The 22,775-nt window shown below is 44.6% G+C and overlaps 1 protein-coding gene across 2 annotated transcripts in view; it reads left to right on the top strand.

The window, feature by feature from the left end:
* The first annotated feature begins 559 nt into the window (after positions 1–559).
* Positions 560–22,775, top strand: part of galnt2 (UDP-N-acetyl-alpha-D-galactosamine:polypeptide N-acetylgalactosaminyltransferase 2) — a 59,006-nt gene continuing 36,790 nt past the window's right edge. The window contains exon 1 of one of the 2 annotated variants that reach the window (XM_030414524.1): positions 560–1,188. In XM_030414524.1, coding sequence (XP_030270384.1) covers positions 1,093–1,188 — 96 coding nt within the window. In that variant the 5' untranslated portion in view covers positions 560–1,092. The remainder of the gene's footprint in view (positions 1,189–22,775) is intronic. The other variant, XM_030414525.1, reaches the window with a different exon arrangement.

The raw sequence follows: 22,775 nt of genomic DNA on the forward strand, positions 1-22,775 counted from the left end.
TGCTTTTTGTTGAGGATGTTGATGTTGGTCATCAATTCATTCATGACGGAGTTGTTCTCTATGAATTAAACTCTCCTTTAATAAAAACGTAGGCCTGTTTTCAGGAAGGAGGGGACAAAGTGAGGAAGGAACAAAGGAAGGAACCATGGGGAATGGATAAGAAAGGAAAGGAAAGGAATGAAGTGGAAAGGAAAGGAAAGGAAAGGGAATGAAGGAAGGAAAGGAAAGGAAAGAGAGGGAAAGGAAAGGAAAGGAAAGGAAAGGAGAGGAAAGGGAAGGAGAGGAGAGGAGAGGAAAGGAAAGATGTGGAAAGGGAAGGAAAGAAGACAAATGGAATGGAAAGAAAGGAACCGGAAGGGAAAGGAAAGAATAGGAAAGGAATAGGAAGGAGAAGAAAAGAAAGAAGGAGAAAGAATGGGGAAAGGTAAGGAAAGGACAGGAAAGAAGGGAAACGGAAAGGAAAGGAGAGGAAAGTAAAGGAAAATTGAGGACAGAAAGGGAAAGGAAAGGAAAGGAAAGAAAGGGAAAGGAACGTAAAGAAGAGTAAAGGAAATGAAAGTGATTGGACAGCAGTAAATGAGAAGTTAAACGAAACCTTTGTTTCCTCTTATTTGACGGGTGTAAAGTGTCTCTGGCGCCTCCAGCGTCCCCTCGCAGCTGCTGCAGCTCGACGGCAGACAGTGAAATCATGTAGCATTATGATCACAGAGCGTCTCTCTCAGCTCGAAGACACACATAACTGAAATTTTACAACAACCATTTCCTACAGGGACTGTCCCCACCCCCTTCACTCGGCTTCAGCACGGTTCCGCACGGCACGGCTCGGCTCGACTCGCTGCCAGCCCCGGCCCTCCTCCAGGGCTGCCTGAGCCGGTGTTTGATTGGATTAGAGTCGGGTAGCCTTTGCCCTCTCACCCCGCTGATGTTGGCTGGCTGCTTCCTGCTCCCTCCGCTCCCCCTGACCGACTGACGAAGCCGCACGGCGAAGCGCCCTGCGCGGACACAGCCAACCGGGACAAGCCGCGACAGAAAGACCCGACGGTACCAGAGCCACGACGCACGGGGAGAGGCGGACGGAAAAACGAGGCAGCCATGCGGAGGAAATCGAGGATAATGTTATGCTTTGCCGTGCTGTGGGTGCTGGGGATAGCCTACTACTTCTACTCGGGGACAGCGCTGAGTCGAAAGGTAGGGCTTCCGTTCCTCGACTGCTTTTTTCGGGCTACACGGCGCGTCCGTGTCGTGCGGAGGTTTTTCTCCCAGGACAAAGCGAAGATGGAGCGGCGTGACTTGGCGTCGCGGTGCCTCTTTTTTTCCTGGGCTCTGTTCGGCGGCTGCACCGATGCTGTGAGGAATTTGATAAAGGGGCCTGCTAGTATCAGTGGACAGGCATTGATTCGGTGGAGATGAGTGTGGACAAGGGCAGCAGGGGTAGCGGTGGGCTGGCCGGGGCGGCGTGCACGGACCTCCCGCTGTGCCGGTGATCGCCTCTCCGTGGCGGTGGGAGCGAGGCACGTCCACACCGGGGGAGGGGGGGCGCGTGTTGTAATGTGGCGGCGCCGGTGAACGATAGAGCAGGATAAGAAAGGTGAAAGCATGCAGAGTGGTTGTTATTAATATTAGGCTGCTGGCCTGGCTCACAGGGCCGGGGTAAGCTGGGTGGGTGGGTGCTGGTGGTGGTGGGGGGTCGCCTATAGAGCACGTCAGCACAAGCTGCTGCTCCGAGAAATGAGCAGAGATCAGGAAGTGTGCAGATTAAAGCCGGGTTAAAGCTCTGATTCCACATGCTGTAGTGATGTAATTGTTTTCTTTTTTTAAGCCGGCTTTAGACATTAGTTCATTTTTATTTTAAAATCCAACTTGTGGGATCATCAACCTCTAGATCCACTTTAACCTGGCTGCTGTGACGCCCCATTTGTTTCTGATATACTGTCAGTCTGTTAGACACACCAGGCTACAACACCCCTGCAAACAAATCCTCTCGTATTGTTCAGTTTGAGTTGAAACTATGAGAGATTCAGTCTTATGTTTCTGATATCATGCCCCATTTTTACATTTATTTATTAATTAAATAAAAAACTAGAGCTGAAACAAGTGATTGATGTGTCAATTGGCAGAGAGTGACTACTCAGTTGAGTTATTTCTCAATCAATGATGTCTAATAGTTGATGGTCTCACCTTCTCAAATGTGAGTTAGCTGCCTTTACTTTTGTTAAATGACAGTGAGTTAAACATCTTCGGGTTTGTGCTCAGAAGTCGACCATTTGTCACCATGTTCATTGTTTTGTAGACCAAACCGTTCATTGGGAGAAATGACCTGGTAGATTGATCAGTGATGAAAATGATTGTAAGTTGCAACACATTTGGTTTCGACTCATAGTCTAACTCAACACGGCTCAACGGCAGCCTCCAAAATGGCCATACAGTTGAATCGACACCTCCTGAGAACAGTTTGAACAAAAACTTACCATGTGAATCTTTGTGATTGTCGAGGTTGATGCAAGGCTGCGCGTTAGGTTGCCTTGTACCGCTGTTTGTAAGTTATTTCTCCACCTTGTACTTTTCCTTACGCATAACGTATTTTTAACTGTGTAAGTCATGCAGTTGGTTTACAGCTGGTGGAGGCATGGATTCCATACATTATATGCCAGGCCCGTACATGCAACAGTATACCGTGCGTGAAGTATAAGTCAAATATCCTTAAGGTGTTCACATGTGAAAGAAGACACTGTACACACATATTCTTTGTGTGTGTGTGAGGGAGAGAAACTGAGCACAGTCACTTTCTTGTGTTGGGGGAAACATCCTGCGCGTGTGTATAGTGACTGTGTGTATGTCTGCCACTGTTAATGTAGGCCAGTGTATCCTGCTGTGTGTATGTATGACGTGAGCACAGTACGCTGCCTCTATTAGCCCTCAGGACTTGGTTGGAGTGTGTGTGTGCGTGTGTGTTTATGTGTGTGAACGTCCTGTGTGTATTCCACCTGTCTCTCGTCTCGTCCTATCTGTCTCTCTGTGTTTGCTTTGCTCCAGTCAACCAGAGCAGCCCTTTTACTTTTCCATTAGGCTGATAGCTCTGTGTGTGTGTGTGTGTGTGTGTGTGTGTGTGTGTGTGTGTGTGTGTGTGTTTGAGGTTGTTAAGGGGGTCAAAGTGGTGCTCCCTTGATAAGTAACTTTCTCTGGAGTTGGATTGCAGGCAGCATTAATATGGGGCCTGGATGATCAGCAGCACCTGGCTGGTGTCTGTACACAGAGATTTAATCCGTTTAAACAAAGGTGCTGCTGCACAGTCAAGGTGTTGTTTTCCATCTCATCCCCCTCCCCCCCTTTTTAAAGTGTCCTCGCATTTAATAACTTCTTGTGCGGTCAGGAAGTCAACTTTGTAGCTGTGGTTTAGTGCTGTTTTTCAAAAGCACCCAAGGCGTACACGTAAATACACTCGATTCTTTTCTGCACTGAGGGCCCATGAAATAACAACAACCTGCTGGTGATTGATTCAAAATGTTGAATGGTTTTGTTGTTTTTTGTTGTTGGTACAACTAACTGTTATTTTCATTATTGATTAATCTAGGAAAAAGTTATTAAATATGCTCGTAATTTTGTAGAGCCCAACAAGATGTTTTGAAATAAGCTTGTCCAAAAACAATAGAGAGGCTAGTCAAAATTCAATGTTATAAAACTTGAAAACAGTTGATTTGTACGAAGACTTTTTTGCATGTAAAAGGTCATGAAAGTTGAAAAAGCTCAAAGTCTGTGCCAACGGGAGCTCCTCTCTCCCACAGACAACACTGTTCCTGAAACGCCTCGTCATTAGTCCGGCCTTCAATTCTTCAATTCCATGTCACACATTTGCCAAATATATGCCTATGTCCATGAAAGAAGTGAAGCTGATCGGAAGCTTGAAACACGACAGAGCCAACTATAAACGCAGTGAGTGGTGCAGGTTCAGGCGTGTGTGAGCTGACCAATCAGAGCAGACTGGGTGTTCAGGAGGGGCAGCTTTAAAGAGATGGGAGCTAAAAGTTAGCATGGACAGTATGAAAAAACTGATGTTTTTTTAGCTTAAAGGCATGTAAACATATTCCAGTAATAAAACCTAAAATAAAGTTATAAACCTGAAAATTACCATAATATGTCTGCTTTAATAACCGAGAGGCTGGAACTGAAGAATGTTTAGAGGGTTTCTCAATAATTTACCTAAACCATTAGTCCATTCGGTACAAATTTTTGGGTCCTTATTTTATGTTCATCGAGTTTTTGCTTCATCAATTATTAGTTTCAGTGCTGGCACGCTTCCCGTCAAGTGTTTCCCTGCTGTCGTTTTACCTTTTCATCATCCTTCTTCTCTAGGCAACAAGAAGGTGAATTGAAAGGTTGCATACTCAGTGATGTAATAATGTTGAAGCTGTTTCCAAATATAGACAAATGCTCCTCCTTGGGACTTATGTTCAAAGTGTGATTCACAAGCTTGTACGTTCATTCATTCATTAGTCAGACTCGAGATAACTGCGACTTGCAGGTGTCTGGAGAGTGTTTCGCGCTCTGGAGAAAATCAGATAATTTTCAAAGGAACTATTCCAAGCTTCAGAAACTGAGGTTATTTATGTGCAGCACACAAATTCAGCCAGCACTCCATCGGCCTCCTCTTACTGTTCACAGATAGCGCCTGCATCCAACATTACACCTCACAAAGCTACATGGTGTTGTGTCATCGCTGCATGGAGGCACTGTGGTGATTTCAGACTCCAGCAGCTTCGTGCCTGCCAGCCTGAGTAGGACTCGCGCTGTCATGGCAGCTAAATCAAATGCCCACTCCTCAATAATCTGAAGAGGAATTAGTTCAACTTACTTCTCGGGCTCAGACACCCATGATACTGTGGCTGTTAAGATCAAAGCGCTCACCATACAGCTTTTCTATCAACAGTTCCCAAATACCCTATTTGGAAAAGTGTCCCTCTTGTGTGAGTCTGTATGCTGATTTAAAGACACTTTATGAGCACAGTATTCGTGCCTGTAAGCTATCACATCGCTAAAATGTCAGAGACGTTGCCATTTATTACAAATTCCGTGCAAGCTTTTTTTTTTTGTGGGTCTGGCAGTGAAAAAGCGACTGAAATGTCACCACGGCTCTATAGGTCGAGAGCAAACCTTTGGAGAAAATGTTCTTCATATCTTCAGTCATAAATTCAGGTGTGTCACTGCGGACGCTTGCCTTTCTTTTATTAGAAAGTGCACAGTCACACTGAGCATCTTGAGCATTTCTCAGGTTTACTGTCCTGAGTACACTGTTTTAGTGGCCCTGACACGGGAGGCTGAGGTCCGCCATTAGCCAGTTTCTGGGCCGTCGATGATCGTCAGTGGCCCACACAGGCTGTGGGCTGGTTGGATTGGTGGTGGAGTCCGTTGGTGGTACAAATCGCTCTGACTGGCTGTTCAGCCAAGCGATTCATGGCATGAGAATAGAAACAGAAGAAGAAAGGGAAAGCCCCTTGAGCCTGTTGCTGTAGCTCCTTTACCAATTCCAGATATGATCTGGATAATGACTACCTTTATCAGCGAGAGGTGTAAAATGATGGCAAATGCTGCTTTATCAACCCCAATGGTTTGTTTATTCTAATGTGGTCCTTCCAGTTTGTCCTTAAAACTGACTAATAACCACTACTGTTACCTGGTGGTATACTACTGTTATTTGTCTCACGCAGGCGCAGAATGTACAAGGAAGTTGTCAGTCAGCTGTAGTCTGCAGTTTGTTTATGTGCAACTTTTTGGCAGAGACACAGGCAACGCATTAGTCGACCTTTGTCACTACTACTTTTTTGATGTCGGTATGGTGTGTCATGGCCCCTACATTGTAAAATGAGAGGAGGTGAGACTTGTGCACCGGTCAACAACCTATTACCTTATTTTGGTGGCTCTAAAACTGAGGAAGTTTAGTTTCATGTTGTAATTCATGGAACATCTGAGAAATGTGAATAATGTAGAAATATAACGATATAATTGTCATGCTTAAGGCCCATGGTTTCTTATAAAACCATTAATATCATCTGTCTCTTGGCGTCTTTCTGCAGTCTTATGATAGATGTGAGAAATGTCTTCCTGCAGTGTGTAGATGGTGAGCTGAAGGGAAAGTTTCCACCTCCTTCCCTCTCCCGTACACATGAATACTCATACAAGCACACGCAGAACAGCTTCGGGAGACAGCGAGCCACTCACCTCGGTACAAACCTGTGTCTGTAAGAGCATTGTTGTACACAGAGGAGGGTAATGTTGCAAACATGAGGCTGTCGGCTCACCAGGATGCCCATTAAAGTCTCCCTCGTTGGACAGACCTCAGAGGGCTTTTCCTGCCAGCTCTTGAGAAAACCAACGTCCCACTGTTGAGTCTACTTTCCTGCTAATCAGCGGTGTGAGAGGGGAGCTAAGTGGCAGATAGAGGAGGGTGGCACCGAACCAACACAGACTTTATTAACAGAGTTATAAGCTGTTTGAGTAAAGCTGCACACTGACGGTAATTGGATTTCATCCAAGGGGTAGGCTAAGTTTGAGGTGTGTGGCATGTGTTAAGATATAACACGTCTCTCTTGTGGATCTCGTGTGGATCAGCACAAACGCATTTAGTCTTATCATATCCTTCAGTCACTGTATATACTTTGCCAGATATTTGGGGCAGAGGGAAGTATGAATCACATACACATGTGGTAAACACAGTCATGCCAGAGTGACTCATGCACACATTGTCCACTGTTGATATGGAGCTCAGCTCTCACCCAAAGGTGGATCACAGTATTGAATTGCAAGCATTTCTCAGCGTGTTATGATTAGCCAGAGGTTTGGATTAGTTTCCAGTTGGTGTCAGAGGATTCAGAAGTGAGTTCGGTGCTTTTTCTTCGAGCAAACTGTGGAGAGGAGAGGAACGCACATGAATCCGATCAGCAGGGACTCCGAGAGGTTTTAATGCTGGCTTGAGTGAAGTTACGGTCTCTGTTATCGGCAGCTCTAGGCGCTCAGCTCCTGCCTGTCTGTGCATGCCTCAAATTTTCAGCTTCATCAATACATCTGTCCGTCATCGTATAAAGTGTAGCTTCAGTGGCTCTGAGCTCTTTGCTGTTTTAAAGTGGAAAATGTTGGGAAAATGGGGCACTTGCACGCACATCACGCTGTCAGTGAGGGTGAAGATGATGATGGTAGTGGCAAATGGACTGTATTTATACAGCGCTTTTCTGGTCTTTCCAACCTGTCAAGGCGCTTTACATACAAGTCGGCATTCTCACACACACAGACTTGAGGCTACCATGCAAGATGCCACCTGCTCATCATGACCAATGACCTTTCATACACACTGATGGGAAGAGCCATGCGAGAGCAAAGTGGGGTTCGGTATCTTGGCCAAGGAGAGGGGCCAGGGATCGACACACTCACCCACTGATTGCCAGAAAACTTCTCTACCTCCCGAAACACAGCAGTGACGAGTGTGCTTCATCTTTGACCTGTTATTTAGTGGGTAGTACGCAGGATGAGGGGATCCCTGCTGCGAAACACTATCTGCTCGAGTACGACACACAGACCCTACAGTGTATGTTTAGTCTTTACAGGCAAGTCTTTGCTATATATGCCTTTCTACGCACACACGCATGCACACACACACACGCACACACAGCTTTCCTCATAATACTGATTACATGTTTAAGAGTTCCTGTTGCTGTCTCAGTGCAGAACAATCATCCAGCCAAAGGGATTGTGGCTTCAAAACCACTCGAGGCCTCAGCGGTTCAATATGTTTTATAATGCCAGACTGCATTGTTATTTCAGCCAGGGAGCAGATCCATTGTTGCTAACTAACTAAATGCAGCTCCGCAGAGCAAACACTGAATCGATGAAAGGCTCAAATTAAGCTGGGCATCCCCGAGTACTGAAACCTTCTCCCATATCCAGTTTTTGTTTGAAGTATCGATGTGTGTGTGTGTGTGTGTGTGTGTGTGTGTGTGTGTGTGTGTGTGTGTGTGTGTGTGTGTGTGTGTGTGTGTGTGTGTGTGTGTGTGTGTGTGTGTGTGTGCGTTTCTTTTAAGTAACGATCACCTCTCACAAACGCTTGGCTGTTTCAGAGTGTAGATAGAGATAAAAGAGAAGAAGTCACCGGCGCCTTTCAAGGATTTATCTTCAGTCGGCATTATTCTATTAAAATAATCACTGCGACACAGTCACATTAGAGTTACACAACTTCATAGCTGGGAGTCCCAAGAGAGAGACATTGTTGTTCTGCTTAAACGGCTCCACCTGTGTGTGTGTTGCTCAAGGGACATTTGACAGCGCATGTGTAATGAAAGAAGAAGCTGTTACTGTTTCAGCTGGCCCCCCTTCTTGTAGCCCTCGTCGACGCACGTGTGCTGACTTGGCTCGACTGGTTTTGACCTGGTGTGTCGGACCAGCACGTAAGGGAATCGCAGCACCATTACAACAGGTGTGTGTTTAACTGAGGATGCACTCGTCGTGAGTCGACGATGTTGAAAAGGCAGTGTAGCCGCGACTACAAACGAAAGGAGCGGCTGTAAAATGAAGTGTTTTTCCATCAGACAGCCCGACGGGTTAAAGAAGTTGTTTACCTGTCGGAGGTGAGCTGTTTGCATGGCCTGTTGTCTGCAGCTCTTTGGCAAACATATCACTGGCTGTCTCTGCTTGTACTTTTCCTCCCTGCAGCATTATTGAAGCGAGTTTTCCCAGGTGATGTCGCGTTTGCTAAACCACTTTTCCGCGCAGAGATTGTTCAATCATAGCTTAGCAACTTTAAATACTGTCCTGTCAAGCTTTATATCATTTCAAACATTGAAACTCGGCGCAAGGGGGCTGATTTAAGGATGATGCTACGCATTTAAACGGCTTTGAGAACTGCTTGGAGGGTCATATCTTGGTTTTTTTAGCCTTTCCAAAATCACAAACATGAGGGCATAATGTCAGGAAACTGGCTTCAGCTGCTCTAACGTAAGATGCAGTTGTTAGCATGTTTGGCTAACTGCCTTGCATGTATCACAAAAAACTATTTTTTTGTGATACTATTTATACCTTAAGCTGGTCCTGCATGCTATATCAGTGTCTAGGTTAATGTTCGCTTCTGTGTCCTGCTCTCTATTGGATTGAGGAAGGTTTACACTCAAGCAACCCCAGCCAAACTTGTTATCCATGATTGCATTAGTCTTTATCCCAAAAGCCCCTTTTCTTGTAACGTAGGCGACTGTTTGAAAACATGATAATTGATAGCTGTTGTCTTGTTCGTGTGATTATGTAAACTAAGCTAAGCCAAATATTGGTCACGTTACCGGCCTGACCTCATATTTTGTCCTTATCATACTAATAATAGGCTGTTATGACCCGGCTCAGGAGGTCATGGGGTTTGAGATCTGTGTGTGTCACCAGCTGGTCGCCAGGTCTTCCTGCTAAACGTTTTTATCCCAACTGGGGTGGATTAGTCAGCCCTGATGGGTTCATTTTTCTATGCTAACTTTGGGTTTTCCATTAGTGCCTTTTTCTGTGTTGCTCTTTCTCTCTCCCTCTTGATTTGCTTTGCAGTTCTGGTTGCTAAGCTGTGTGGAGGGGGCTGTAAGGTGCAAAAAAGTCATACACAGGCAATGCAAGGCAACATGCTTAACCAAAATATTGTAGGGAAAAAGGAGGCAGAGGCGTAAATGACCTGGGAATATACCGAGACCCTCAGGTGAATCCCCCAGGAAACTCAAGATGACAGTGGAGGTCATTACATAGGCCTACTATAACCTGCAATGCAAGAACGATGCTGCTTTCTTTATTTCCATGTTCTCTACATGGATCGTCAACTGATGAAGGCTCTGAGGACCATTGGCCTGAGACATGCAGCTTCAGTTTTTCGTGCAGTGTCACATGTAACCATCAAAAGAATTTTTATGACCATTTTACAAGGTTTATGTGTACAACAATTCAGCTATAGCCATTAAAAAAAATCAGCCGCAGACGATGGTTTCAAACATCTCATGGAGCCAACATTCGCTTCATTAGCGAGCTCGCTACAGCTGATAAAATCTGTCCCATAAACTGGAAGTGCCTCTGTCTGAAATGAATGACCCATTGTTTAAAAAAAATTACCAAACTTGAGTGGTAAATCTTCCACAGACATCACTTTAGGGGAGCATTTACATTGCCATGCAAGACTGGAAAGCTTGACTATCGGGGGGGGGGGGGGGTGGGGGGGGTGGGGGGGCAGGACTTGGCAAATGGTCAGTTATACCACTTACTGTAATTTATGCCCTGCAAGAAGGACAAAGATGGAGCGGTTGATGACGGAAAGATGAAGAAAGAGTGATGAGACAGAGGAAAACGGTAGTAAAAAATAAAGAGCAACTGGATCCAAAACAGGAGACTGGTTGTGTTGGTTTGGCAGCTTTCGTTTCCACCAGTCGGAGGGAGTTAGTCCGACCTGCAAGCCCGAAAACCCAATGACTGACTGGCTGTGCCGAACAGACAAACAGCTGTGGAGATACTAGGAGATAAAAAACTGAGACTGTGCCAAGAAGACAAAAAAGCAAATTGATGGTAGCAGAAAAGTAGATGTTTTCTGCTCGCCCATCCACTTCATCCTGAACTGATTTTTTATTTTCTTCATTAATTCTTCATCTCATTGTACCCTCCCCTCTCAGAAATGTGTGGGTTTGTTGTGGTTAAACACAACAGCATGTTGCATCTGAGTGTGTGCTCAAAAAGGGGATCATTTGCTTAAGATGAATTTCTCCCTTGGCAGACGACGGGCACTCATGGAAAAGTAGAAAGAAATGAGGATGTCCATTGTTCATGGGGCGGGTGCTGAGATGAGAGCTTTGCAAAGAACAGTTTTTTTATTTAAACATAAAGAGAAAAGGCCTCTTTTTATTTAATTCATCGCTGAGAGGCAAGCTGCTGTAGCTGTGTTTTATGACATTGACGCTGGTCAGGTCAGCAGTAATCTGTGTCCTGTTATCAGGCTAAACTATTCAAATGGGCCCGATAGGGAGCGCAGGTGGCTGTGATGGTTTGCCTGTGCCCGGTCTGTGGGAAGGGCATTCAAATCCTGCAAGAAATGACAAATGATAAAAGTATTACATGTCTAATCGCAAAAACCACCCATGACATTTAGCTGGGGCACTTCCAGTTGTGGCTGGAGTGTGTAAATGGGAACAGTGCTTTCTGTTTTTCGTATGACTAGTCATTTGCCAAAGAGAACAGAATGAAGAAAAATATTCTTTTCAAATGCACGTTTTTTGCCATTTCGCTACGGAGGTAGCTGCACTCGCAAACCAACTGAAATGTCTGAATTAGAATTCACATTTTGAATGTTGTTTTGATTATGAACCACATGAAGGACAACAAGCTGCACTTACATTATGCCAGATGACTCATAGAAGTTGTGTGAGCGAAATTTGCCATGCCGATTTAGAAAATTAGGGGAAAGCTCTACCAATCATGGGTTTTGAAAAAGTAAAGATAGTTGTGTGTGTAGTTGAATTGTCTGTATCCGTGTATATAATCCCCAAGCAAATAAAAGACAATCAGTTTTTTTAAGGATACAGAATCTCTGTCTAGACCTGCCATCTGCCCCTCTCAGCTGTTTGCTGCCGACTTGCAAAACAAATCTAACACAGGGCAGATTGAAGTACACGCACACAGGCATCCTGACCACCCACGTCATCCTCATCCTGAAACGTTCACAGTAGACGAGTGCGGATCTGTCACATTTGGGTCACAGGAGCCTGATGCTGATGTCGTGCATCAGCCTCAACCGTAAATGAACCGCAGATCCGTGTTTACTCTTTTCCGAACAGAATTTAGAAGATGAATCAGACGAAATAATCAGAATTTCTCATGAAATAACTGGAGGGGGTGATGAGGCTCTTTCCATTAGATGTGTTGTATGGAGAACAGCTAAAGTACAGAAGTACAGAAAAGGACCGCTCTGTGTTGAATCTCAGTAACTGACTTTTAAAATGGAAGTAATGTCCAAATGATGTCAGGCCATCTGCCAAAGCGGTGGGTAGATAGTTGTTTCAACACTGATCTGGTGGGAGGTGTTAATTTTTTCACCCTGCAATCACATCAAAGCCATTCCATAATGAACCGGCGTTCGCTTTCAGCTACTCAATAAAAATGTCCTGTCGCAACTGTGTGCGTTAATAACCAGCTACTGGTAATGTGTGTCGCCCTACAGGTCCTTTTTCAATTGACTCTGATGGTTTAATCTGGGTGTTATCTTAATGTTTTTACTGTTTTATTGCTATTTAATCTTGGTTTGGCAATGAGGGAATCCAGACCTGGAATGAACACCCATCCTGAGCAATCCAATCACAACCACTTCTTGATCCCATCTCATTGTGCAAATCAACATTTACATCACTGAATCACTCGGACACAAAAGAATGTCCTTGGGAATTACATTCAGTGAATTTACGAGAAGAAGGCCCTTAAAGTTAAGAATGTGATGTAAACAGTCTGAGGATTTAAGGGAAGTTGTCCATATTAGTTACTGTTTAGTGTATCTGTCACATTCGACATGTTTATAAAATGTCAATAAAATGTCGTTTCCTTTCATAAATTTAGTGTTAACGAGGAAATCTGTTGAAACAGTGAGTTCAAACGGCTGTTGGGAAGACAGGCTGGTACAGCGGTGTGTCGACAAACTGCCACAAGGAATGATTTTACAAGGAATGAATCAACTTAATGTTTTGCATTTAATGTCGAGTTTACAAGGAGGCTCGCATAATTTCAAAATTTGCTGTAGTAATTTGGCAGAGCGTGTTAAGATTCCCCTCTTTCAACAAACCTCAAATTTCGCAATTTATTAAGGAAGTCTGGAGATGTTGCAGTTCAGTGTTGAGCTGAAACAGACGGTGCGTTTACAAACATCTGCTGCTATCGTTGTTGGTTTGGTTGGAGCGGCCCACAAACTTCAGTTACCTTACTATGAGAATCAGATGGTGTGTAATCTGCTCTGCCTGTTGTTGTGGCATCTCTTCCGTGTTGTATGACCTCCTCTGAATGTGTTCAGAGTGATCAGATCTCATATGTCTCTTTAATCCGTATTGGGGATATTCACTCCAATGATCACCAGTCAGTGCACCTCGGACTCCAGGTTCTAATGTCGGCCTGTTATGATGATAATCGGGGCTTTCTCTCATGCCATGTCACTGATTACACGGAGGGAAGAACATGCGGTATAACCAATTTCTTCAGCACAGCAGCATCAATAGACCAGAGTGCAATGCAGTCATAAGACATGTATTAAATGTGAGGGCAACCTGCAGTTGACTGCTGCTGACATGCCGCCTGAAGGTTGCCTCCAGGAACTCTGGGAAGAGTCGGAAATATGCAATTCCAGTAAAGTGGAAATGCAGATTTAGGAGAATAGGTCGCAAAAAGGCAAATGGCAACACATGATATCTTAAACAACGATTCCCGTAGCTAGTAGATTTGAAGATTGAACTGATTTAAGTCCAACATATGTGTACTAAAGTGACAGACCCTTACTGCTGCGACCCATTTCCCCCCCACGCTTGTAAAGCCCACACACTGTCAGAGATCCTGCTGTCGTGCTCGAAATGAACAAACCACAACACACCCATAAAACGGTCCAAAGTCCACAGTAAACCCTGTAAGGTTATGGTCAATGCTAGTAAAGAAGAGCTTACAGTGTCTTTTTACCGCGTGTTGAAATTGGTTTTAGGAAGCAGAGGTGCTGACTCGGCTCCACCGGCTTCTAGGTTTCAGTTAGGAAAAACATTAACGACAAGAGTGAATGACTGATTGGCTGCTTGAGTAAGCTGTAAAGTAAAGTAAAGTGAGTTTTTCTACAGTCTGTGGGAGACTCTTCTGCTAGTTTGTGAAGAGTCACGACACAATGGATGAAAGTGGATTAAAGGAATAATAACAGCGCCTTGGTATGTGTGTGCGTGCGTGAGTTTGTCTTTGACCACATTTCCTGTGGGATCGTGTTTCCTCACAGGGACACGTCAGCAGACTTTGGAGGTTTAAGTCTCAGTTGTCTTCTGTTTCTTAACCAAACTACACAATATAGGAGACAAACCCCCCCCCCCCCCCAAAAAAAAAACACGGTCATCCCTTCAAGATAAGTTGCTGTGTCTGACCCGGATGATTTGGAAAAAGCAGTCAAAAGGTAGCTTGAATGCAGCATGAATAGGAGCCATCTGTCCGAGTGGTGGAAATTCTGAAGGAAGCCGCCTGAAAATCGTACCATTTACAGAAAAAGAAAAAAAAAGGGCTCCTGAGACCGCAAAGCAAGTCTGGTGTAAAAACAGACTTCTGTATGGCATATTCCTCCGGTGACAGGAGGCCCGGATGGTGGTTCTGTAAAAATAGACACATGCATTTATACGTTTGACTTGATTGTAAAGTATGCCGGTTTTAACATAAACCCTCCATTTGAACATACACGCCGGCCAAGGCCCCTATCAGCAGAGGTTTATGTGTAATGCATCTCCTCAACGCCACGCTAGTTCTGCTGCCTCGGGACTAAACAGCCTGTGCCAGTTGTAATTGTATGAGTTCATGTACAGTGATTTATGGTAGGAAATTCTGTGCTACTCCAAATAAGCCGGTGTACCCGTCAGTTCAAGTCGGGATTACCAGCGCTGCCAGCAAACCGTTATTTTGCAGCTCAGCGGCAAAACAGATTTGAGGCTTCCTTCTTTACTGCTATGGCATCATAGGCGACGCACCCTCGTACATAAACGCCTCAACAGGTCGATAACTCCCAAAACGACATATAATATGTCACTGTGCCTAAAACAACATGACCTTAGCAGCTACATACTTACTGGACCATTGATGTATGGTCGCAGTTTGATCATGTTTAGGCACTAAAACTACTTGGCCAGGTTCTGGAAAACATTGTGGTTTGGGTTAGAATCACTACGTTACTTCTGTAACTTCAGTACAAACGTGTACGTGTACATCACCTACGTTACCTACTATTAACTGCCAGCTTTACTGCGTTAGTAAGTTTAAAAGGACTCACTGATGACTTCTGGTTTCACACCAGAATAAAAGTCCTGTGCTTGTTGAACCCAACCATCACTATTTATATTACTTCTTCTCACTTCCTCTTTTCTTGCAAAAACAATTACTACAGATGCAAGAGGTCAGGGACCCACTGAGATATTACCCTGTAAATATATGTGTCTGGCTCTATCTTCTTAGTTAACTCGACTCTTTATTACTTATGATTGAATATATGCTGCAATAGTTTTGGTGGTTAAGGTTACATAGAAAAGCCGCTGTGTGGGAGCGGCTCAAATATATTATTTGTGACTTCAAGCAGCCCCTTCTCTTTTGAAGTTTACTCTCCACCCACCCCAACCAAACTATTCGTATGAAATAGCATTATGGTCTTCAAACACATTGATTAATAAACTAAAAGCCTTTGCTCTTTGAAAAATATCAATAATTCAGCATAGCTCTAACCTCTTTAGCCCACTGGTGTCCGAGTTATCATACGCATAACACCAGGGGTACTTACCTTTTAGAATGACTATTTCAATGTCTTCTAGTGACCTTTTTACCTTTTTTTCACCACCAAAATTCGACAGTTTTCGCAGACTAGAAATGAGAAATCTGCTTTTGTCCACCTCCTGTTTGAAGTCGAATACCCACTGGGTCTGAAAATTTCAAATGACCTTTCTGTAATTCTGCAACGGTTGGAGAAATATAGTTGAGTTTGACACTCGTAGACCTTACAGTAAGACAGATAGAGCTTAATGAATGGTCAGTTCTCCCAATATGATCTTAAAGATGGCTTTGACTCCGTGTGTGACTGTGTGATTGTCTGTGTCTGTGTTTAGCGATGCGTGTTCCCCTGACTCAGACGATATTTCAGTGTGCGATGATGTTTAACTCTCCAGTTCCCTTCCAGCAGACCATATGGTAATGCACTCACGTCCCTCTGTCCCTCCCACCTTGTCTCTTCCTGCTAGATTTGCTTTCTTTGTGTTTCGGTCTTGTGAAAATATACTTTTGTCTGTTCTCATGCATGCATGCTTGCTTACCATCCATCTTAGATATTCTTATTTAGTTTGTTTGTTCTTTTGAAGTAGGGCAGATGTTCAGTCGGTCACCCTGGGAGCCAATTATGGAAACACAAAATCGTCATGTACTGTCCTACTTTGTACTCTAGCTCACAGCTTTAGAGAACTCTCATAAAAACAGAGTTTCAGAACATTCTCAGCTCTCGGGCCAGAAGGCCTTATGCCTTTTCACTGCATCCATGCCTTAAAAGGTAGGTTTGATTTATCTGTGCTTTTTAGCTCAGTGGGGGTGGAGCAGATGTGATTGTGTCAGACCCCGTCAAGTCGGTGCTAAGAATAGCTAGAGCCATCTAACACCTTAGCTTGGCTTTGGTTTGAAATGGGATTGTTTAATGCTCTCTGTGCTGCTTGTTATTATCCTCCGGGGTCTGACGTCATTTTGGGGATGAGGCCAAGTCTGGTGCTAACGTACAGATGCAGGTACGGCCAGCTGAGGCCGGACTTTGGAAAGAGGAGGAGTAACTTATGCCACGGTAGGTATACTCTTCGTATGTCTGCTCACTAACAACGTGGTAGCCGCAAAGTTTCAGATGTTCTCAAAGGTCAGAGTTCACCGCCCCACCCCGCCATAAATAATTGACCCGACAGCGTTCAAGACCTGCAGCCATGAGCAGAGAGCAGAGATGGCTGCGTGCACAGCTCACGTCAGCCGCCTGATTAGAATGTATGAACGCAGCTAAATGAAATTACACTATAACGCAGGATTGAGATAAATGGTAGCACCAGGGAATTTGTATTCTGGTTGGACTGATGTCTTTGCCGTTTTCTGTTGTTGGCAGATTGCTGAGCTTTCTCTCCATTACTCACTGTTCTCGCAGTTCTTAAAAGAGCAGCACAATAGACATGAAATCAAAAATAGTCTGTATACACACTGCAACTGGGTCTGTTCGCTGTATAACTCTGTGGACGGTTCCTATATGGCCATAGCACTGTATCCTCTCTCAGCTTCTGGCACTTTCGATCGTTTCCTCTTGCAAATGAGCATTGGCGAGAAAAACATGTCAACAAGGGAAATATACCACAAGCATTCAGCCCAAAGGACACATTTAAAATGCATTGCTGAGTAGTTGCAGGTGTATGGTGTACGGTGTGGGGGGGAGAGAAAACCCCCTGTTGAATTTTTAATCAGTTCGGCCTCTGAAAATTGAACACTGTGGCGATCCGAGCGAGCGGGCATTATTGTCCTACTGTGACAACACATCAGTTACTTCAGCTGTGTTGTTGGAGAGTTTTCAGTTCGAATTCCACAATGATAGGATCAAGACAAAACAAACATGACACGAGAAGACACGGAATGTGATGAGGGAGTGTGCTCAAGTTCTGTTCTGTTCTGTGCGCTGTAAGCGCCTGTCGTCTTATAATTCGCTCCCTCCTCCACAGCACTACTTGCACGTTTTACGTTTAGCAGACGGGACCGCCTCTTCGTCGAGTTCTCTGCCCTGATTGGATCGAGTGGGGTGGGATACCTGAAAATTTCTCTATTACTGCATCAACAGGGGGAAGGAGAGACATGGGTTACTGAGCAAACACTCTTCAACAGTGATTACCGTTACTGAAAACCAGCGCTTTGTTCAATTTAACACTCTTTTAATAATAAGATAACACTTACAGCGGTTGTAACTGAACAAAATACCTCACATATCCTCTTCCATGACTTGATGAATGAGCCGGAGATGGATTATTTTTTTTTTCCTGCGATGGTTCTGTGTACTGCAATGCTCACATGCTTTACTTTTCTCTCGAATCATTAAGCAGTTCTGTTGTTTGCATGTCACAGATGTAACATGATGATAAGGACTTCATTTCAGCAGCCTTTCCAAACACACCCTAAATGTACACACAGCTGTTAAAGATGGCTTGATAAAGGTCTGTAATGTGTCGCTGTCTTGTTACTGAAACTATAGGTCATAACTCAAATGAGATGCATGCCTTTCCCCCCGGGGAGAGCCGCGTGATGAGAGCAGCAATTTGTTTCAGAGGGCCTGTGTCCCATTACGGGGAAAAAAAAAAAAGAACTCCTTTGTGTGCCAAAAAAGTTACAGAACGAGAGTTGGAGTGTGTAATTAGCCTTTATCAAACGTCTTACATCTGGTCCCTTTCAGCCTGTTCAACATATCTGAGAATTTAAACGTAATACAAGCTGAGACGATGTCATGATCCTGCAGCGATAAGACTGAAAAGGCTGCTCACTCCCGCTGTCGGAACAGACACAACAAACATGACCACACACACACACACACACACACACACACACACACGCACTCATCAACGCGGACCCATCGGGAGCCCACCAGCCCGTGAGAAGTTTCGTCATGTCTTCTTTGGCTCTCGAGGAGCCTTCTCAAGGCTGAGAAACTAACCTGATTATGTCAGAGATAGAAACCGGGCGTGTGGAGTTTGAAAGATGGAGTGTGTTTACCAGATTGGAAGGGTCTAATGAAAGAGGGGTTTGAGCTGCGTCATGGTAATTGCAGTATCTAGTGACTTTGTAGCTTGGCGCATAATAGGAAGTATGTCGAGGCATTGAACCATTTCCTTTTTTCAATTGCGAGTGAGAGCTGAGGGAAGGATTTTGGTAGAATTTTGAAATCTTGATCTTTTCTGGACACGGTGCCCCCATGTTCTGAAAAAAACCTCAAAGGGCTTTCCTGAATCCCCCCCATTGTAGATAAATCATGATAAATTGCCCTCCAGGTTGCCCTTCCAGTGAAAAAAACACAGTGAAGTCCCCTCTCCTCACTGTAGATATATTTCTGTGCTCTGGTGCCGCCCACATGTATGTGGTGCCCCCCTTTTTTTTCACCCCTGACCCTCAAACAGCCTCAGTCCACCACTGACCAGGGCATGAATTTGCACCAAATGCTGTTAAAATATTTAACTGGCTGGTGGATTAGTTTCTCTGACCAGCCAGAAGTCAAAAGGTAATCTGTTGAGTGGCTGGTAAAACTTGAACATGAACTCATCATTTTGCCAGTGGACCAAAAAAGTAAATTTCGCACTTTGGTTCTAACATTTGTAAGTTGACATCTTCGTACATTAGAGTTTGAATAACAGCCTCCTGCTGATGTCATCGCACTCGATCCATAGGATTGTGTCATAAGTGTGTGTAGTTACAGAGAGGCTGCTTTACTTATAGATGATGTTATTGGTGTCAGGCCAAGGACAGTAAGAGTCTGGTTCGTGTCCAAACCAGAAGTGTGTCTCTTAACACAGAACAGTGGGAGTTTCATTTAATAACAGTATAGAAAGGAGTAATGTGTCTGGAATCTATACGTTTATTCACAGGCACATTACAGCATAATGTCTCATGTTGAGGAATGACAGATTGTGAGGGTGTAGAAATCTTGTGTTTGCTTTCACACACACGCACAGCAACATACACACACATTCTCACATCCATACATGATGATACCTGCTGGCTTACAGAAAAAATATCTCCTTGTATGGGAAAGAAAATATTTATAGACTTAAACCTCCTTCCAAACACAAAACACACACACACACACACACACACACACACACACACACACACACACACACACACACACACTCCGGTGGTATGAGGTAACATGTGCTGTGTTGCCTTTTCAGCGCTGTAACATTGATGACCTCAGCATCGTTTGGAGGCGGGGGGTTTAACTGTAAATCCAACTACATCTTTCCTAAACTGTTGTCTGCAGCGTCCGTCCCCCCCCCCCCCCCCTTTTTTCTTTTTTTGCACTGGAGCTGCAACTCTCATAAATCCCAATGATTTCCACATAATTAACAATATAATGAAAGCACTTGCCGACATGCAGATTGTCTTCAAGCGAGAAAGAATCTTTTCGGCGGTGGTAATCACAGACCACCGCTGTGGTTCAGGAGGGGACAATCATTTACTGTTAGCAGGGAAGAGGAGGAGGAATTAAGGGAGGCAGTGAGGAGGGGGGTGCAGGGAAAGAAAAGAGAGGAAGCAAGTGGTTGATGAAAGAGTTTGTACGACTGAATTGGGGGGTTTTAACATTCCCACCCTCTGCTCCCCACCACCCTGGCCTACTTTCCCCCCCTCTGCTGACACACTCGGATGATTCAGCACTTCACTCCATCTCCCTCCCAGCTTCATCCTTCTCCCCTGCTCCTCTCTCCTTCTCCCTCTCGCCTCCTCTTGTTTTGCATTCCCTCTTTCGCTGTCTCCAGCAGCGCCTTCCCCTCTCTTCGGAAAATTGAATCTGAACTTTCCCCATTATCAGGAGCCATTTGTTCAAATTAATTCTCGAACTCCTGCCGACTAACAGCAGGTAATGAGCAGCTCTCACAATGCTGAATAGTCATTACCAACACGTGACAATCCGACATTAAAAAAAAAAGGAAATCAGAATTTTGAATTTAAAAGTTTTGCGTTCTGTCTTGTTTTTTGTTTTTTTTGGTTTTGATTTGACTGTACACTGTCTCTAGATGGGAGCGTGTTGTGACTCCCTCGAGTGCTTCTCAGTTAACGCTCACCGCTTATCTCCCATCGCTCTTCCTTTTCATTTGCTCCCTCTTGTTTCTCACCCTCGCAGATCTCCTCGCTGCTTCTGTCAACAGCCGTGAATCAGCTGTACTCACCGGCTTTCTTGTCCGCATTCTTTCTCACTTTTTATCTCCTGCTTTTTTTGATGCTCTTTCATGTCCCTCTGCAGTCCTGGACAGAAACACAGAAGGGTCCTGTCTCTGACCCTTCTCACTCAACATGAAAAGAGAGTGTGTGTGTGAGTGTGTGTGAGTGTGTGTCGTTACTACAGTGCCTCAACAAAAGATGTAACGGACACCACGAAACCGTGAACTGGAGCCTTTGTAGATTGTGTGTGTTGAAGCGTCACTGACAGGCCGGGAGACGAGATGAGAGACGGGCAGGCCAACCGTAAAGGAATACATTAGCAAGATTTGGGCAACATCTGTGCTAAATGTTCCGCAGGAAGTTAGCTCGATGTGTAATGAGGGGCTGTACAGTAGGTGTGCACTGATCCAGGAAGTTCGATTGTGATCAGCCTTCGTTAACTCCAACAGCATCAGCGATGTTGGAACTTTTTTCTTTAACAGAGATCCTTTCTCGATGTGTTTGTGAAGATGATTCACTCGGGACACATTTTGAGAAGCCAAACTTTCTAATGGATGGAATTTTTTTTTTATCTCTTCTCGGTGCATTTTTGGATCCCTGACGGGTGGTAATTTTCAGTTGAATATTATTTGAAGTTGTCAAATGCTAAACTGCAAAAAGCCACAACGACAATAATTTTTTTTTTTTTTTGTCAGGGCATAAAACCAATGATCTGTTGATGAGACTCGCAGTCGCACAGCTGTCGGTGCTGTAAAACACATTTTTTAATCAAATCCTGACCTTTAAAAATTGGGAGTGAAATCAAATCATGGGTTTGGTGAATCATGACACCCTTAGTTGCAAATACTGTTAAAAGTATACTCTGCTGGTGTGGAGGAGTATCCAGCAGTCCTCCACTTCCCTCCCCTGTTGGTGAGCCATAGCTGTGGAGAATCACTGCAGCAGAGAGCTCAAAAGCTTAAAACTCGATTTCCCCTCTGGGAAATATATTCCACTCGGTGCCTGGGTTTTTCTGACTATGCTCAGTTTGACAAAGCAGTGGGAGATGCAGAACTGTGTGTCCTACCAGCAAACAGTCTTTGTGTAAGCAACAGGTAGACGGCTGTGACGTTGTGGATGAAGTTGACCCGTTCACCGGTTTGCCCTCTGGACGGCAGGCTGAGCGCGTAAACTCGCATCCTGGACGTCTTCATTTGTGCTGATTCAGATGTCACCCACCTCAGCAGGTGGTGGTGAACTACAACCAGGAGCTGGAGATAATTAGGTAGATTTTTGGTTTATGTGCGTGGTCGGACCATTTCTTGGTGTAAGTGTGTGTGTGTGTGTGTGTGTGTGTGTGTGTGTGTGTGTGTGTGTGTGTGTGTGTGTGTGTGTGTAGGATGCAGATGGAGTTTTGGGAAAGGGGCCAGCCCACACAATTGCTCCATTGAGCTGTCTTACGCCCCCCCAAGTCTCTCTCATTCTCTCCGCCCTCTCTTTCACTCGCTCTGAAACACACACACACACACACCCTGGTGAGACTTGTCACAGTTTGCTCAGTGCCGTCTGAATTTTCATCCGACTGAAAGTTTAGGAGGCTTCAGGGTTGAAGTCTTGTGGATTTTACAAACAGCTCCCCCCCTCCTTTTGTTCTCTCTCTGTCTCTCTCTCTTCTGTGGAGGTTTCAATATAGAGTGACTTATTTAAAGTTATACGCAGCCTAATGAGCTCCTTTGTAGCAGAGCAGGCATAACCTGAAGCCATGCATCAGCAGGAGAGAGTGTGTGTGTGTGTGTGTGTGTGTGTGTGTGTGTGTGTGTGTGTGTGTGTGTGTGTGTGTGTCTGACACACTTTTGATACTTCAGCGATGTTTTGGATAACTTTCCCTCTCTGTCATGCCTGATTAAATGTCAGTGAGACAGACAGACAGAGAGCTGTACTGTTTGTCGTTCAGGGGGAGGCTGACTGAACAGCGCCAGGCTTCACTCTGCATATATTACATTACTGGGTGAAGACCCGGATAGATTTATACTCCACCTCCACGTATATCCGCTCTACGGACTGCACTTCCTTTTGCTTCTGGTGCCGATCTTAAAGTATACGCGTGTTGTTATCTCAGTAGTTCT

The sequence above is a fragment of the Sparus aurata genome, chromosome 4, assembly GCF_900880675.1.
Source record: "Sparus aurata chromosome 4, fSpaAur1.1, whole genome shotgun sequence".
In the NCBI taxonomy this organism is placed as follows: domain Eukaryota; kingdom Metazoa; phylum Chordata; class Actinopteri; order Spariformes; family Sparidae; genus Sparus; species Sparus aurata.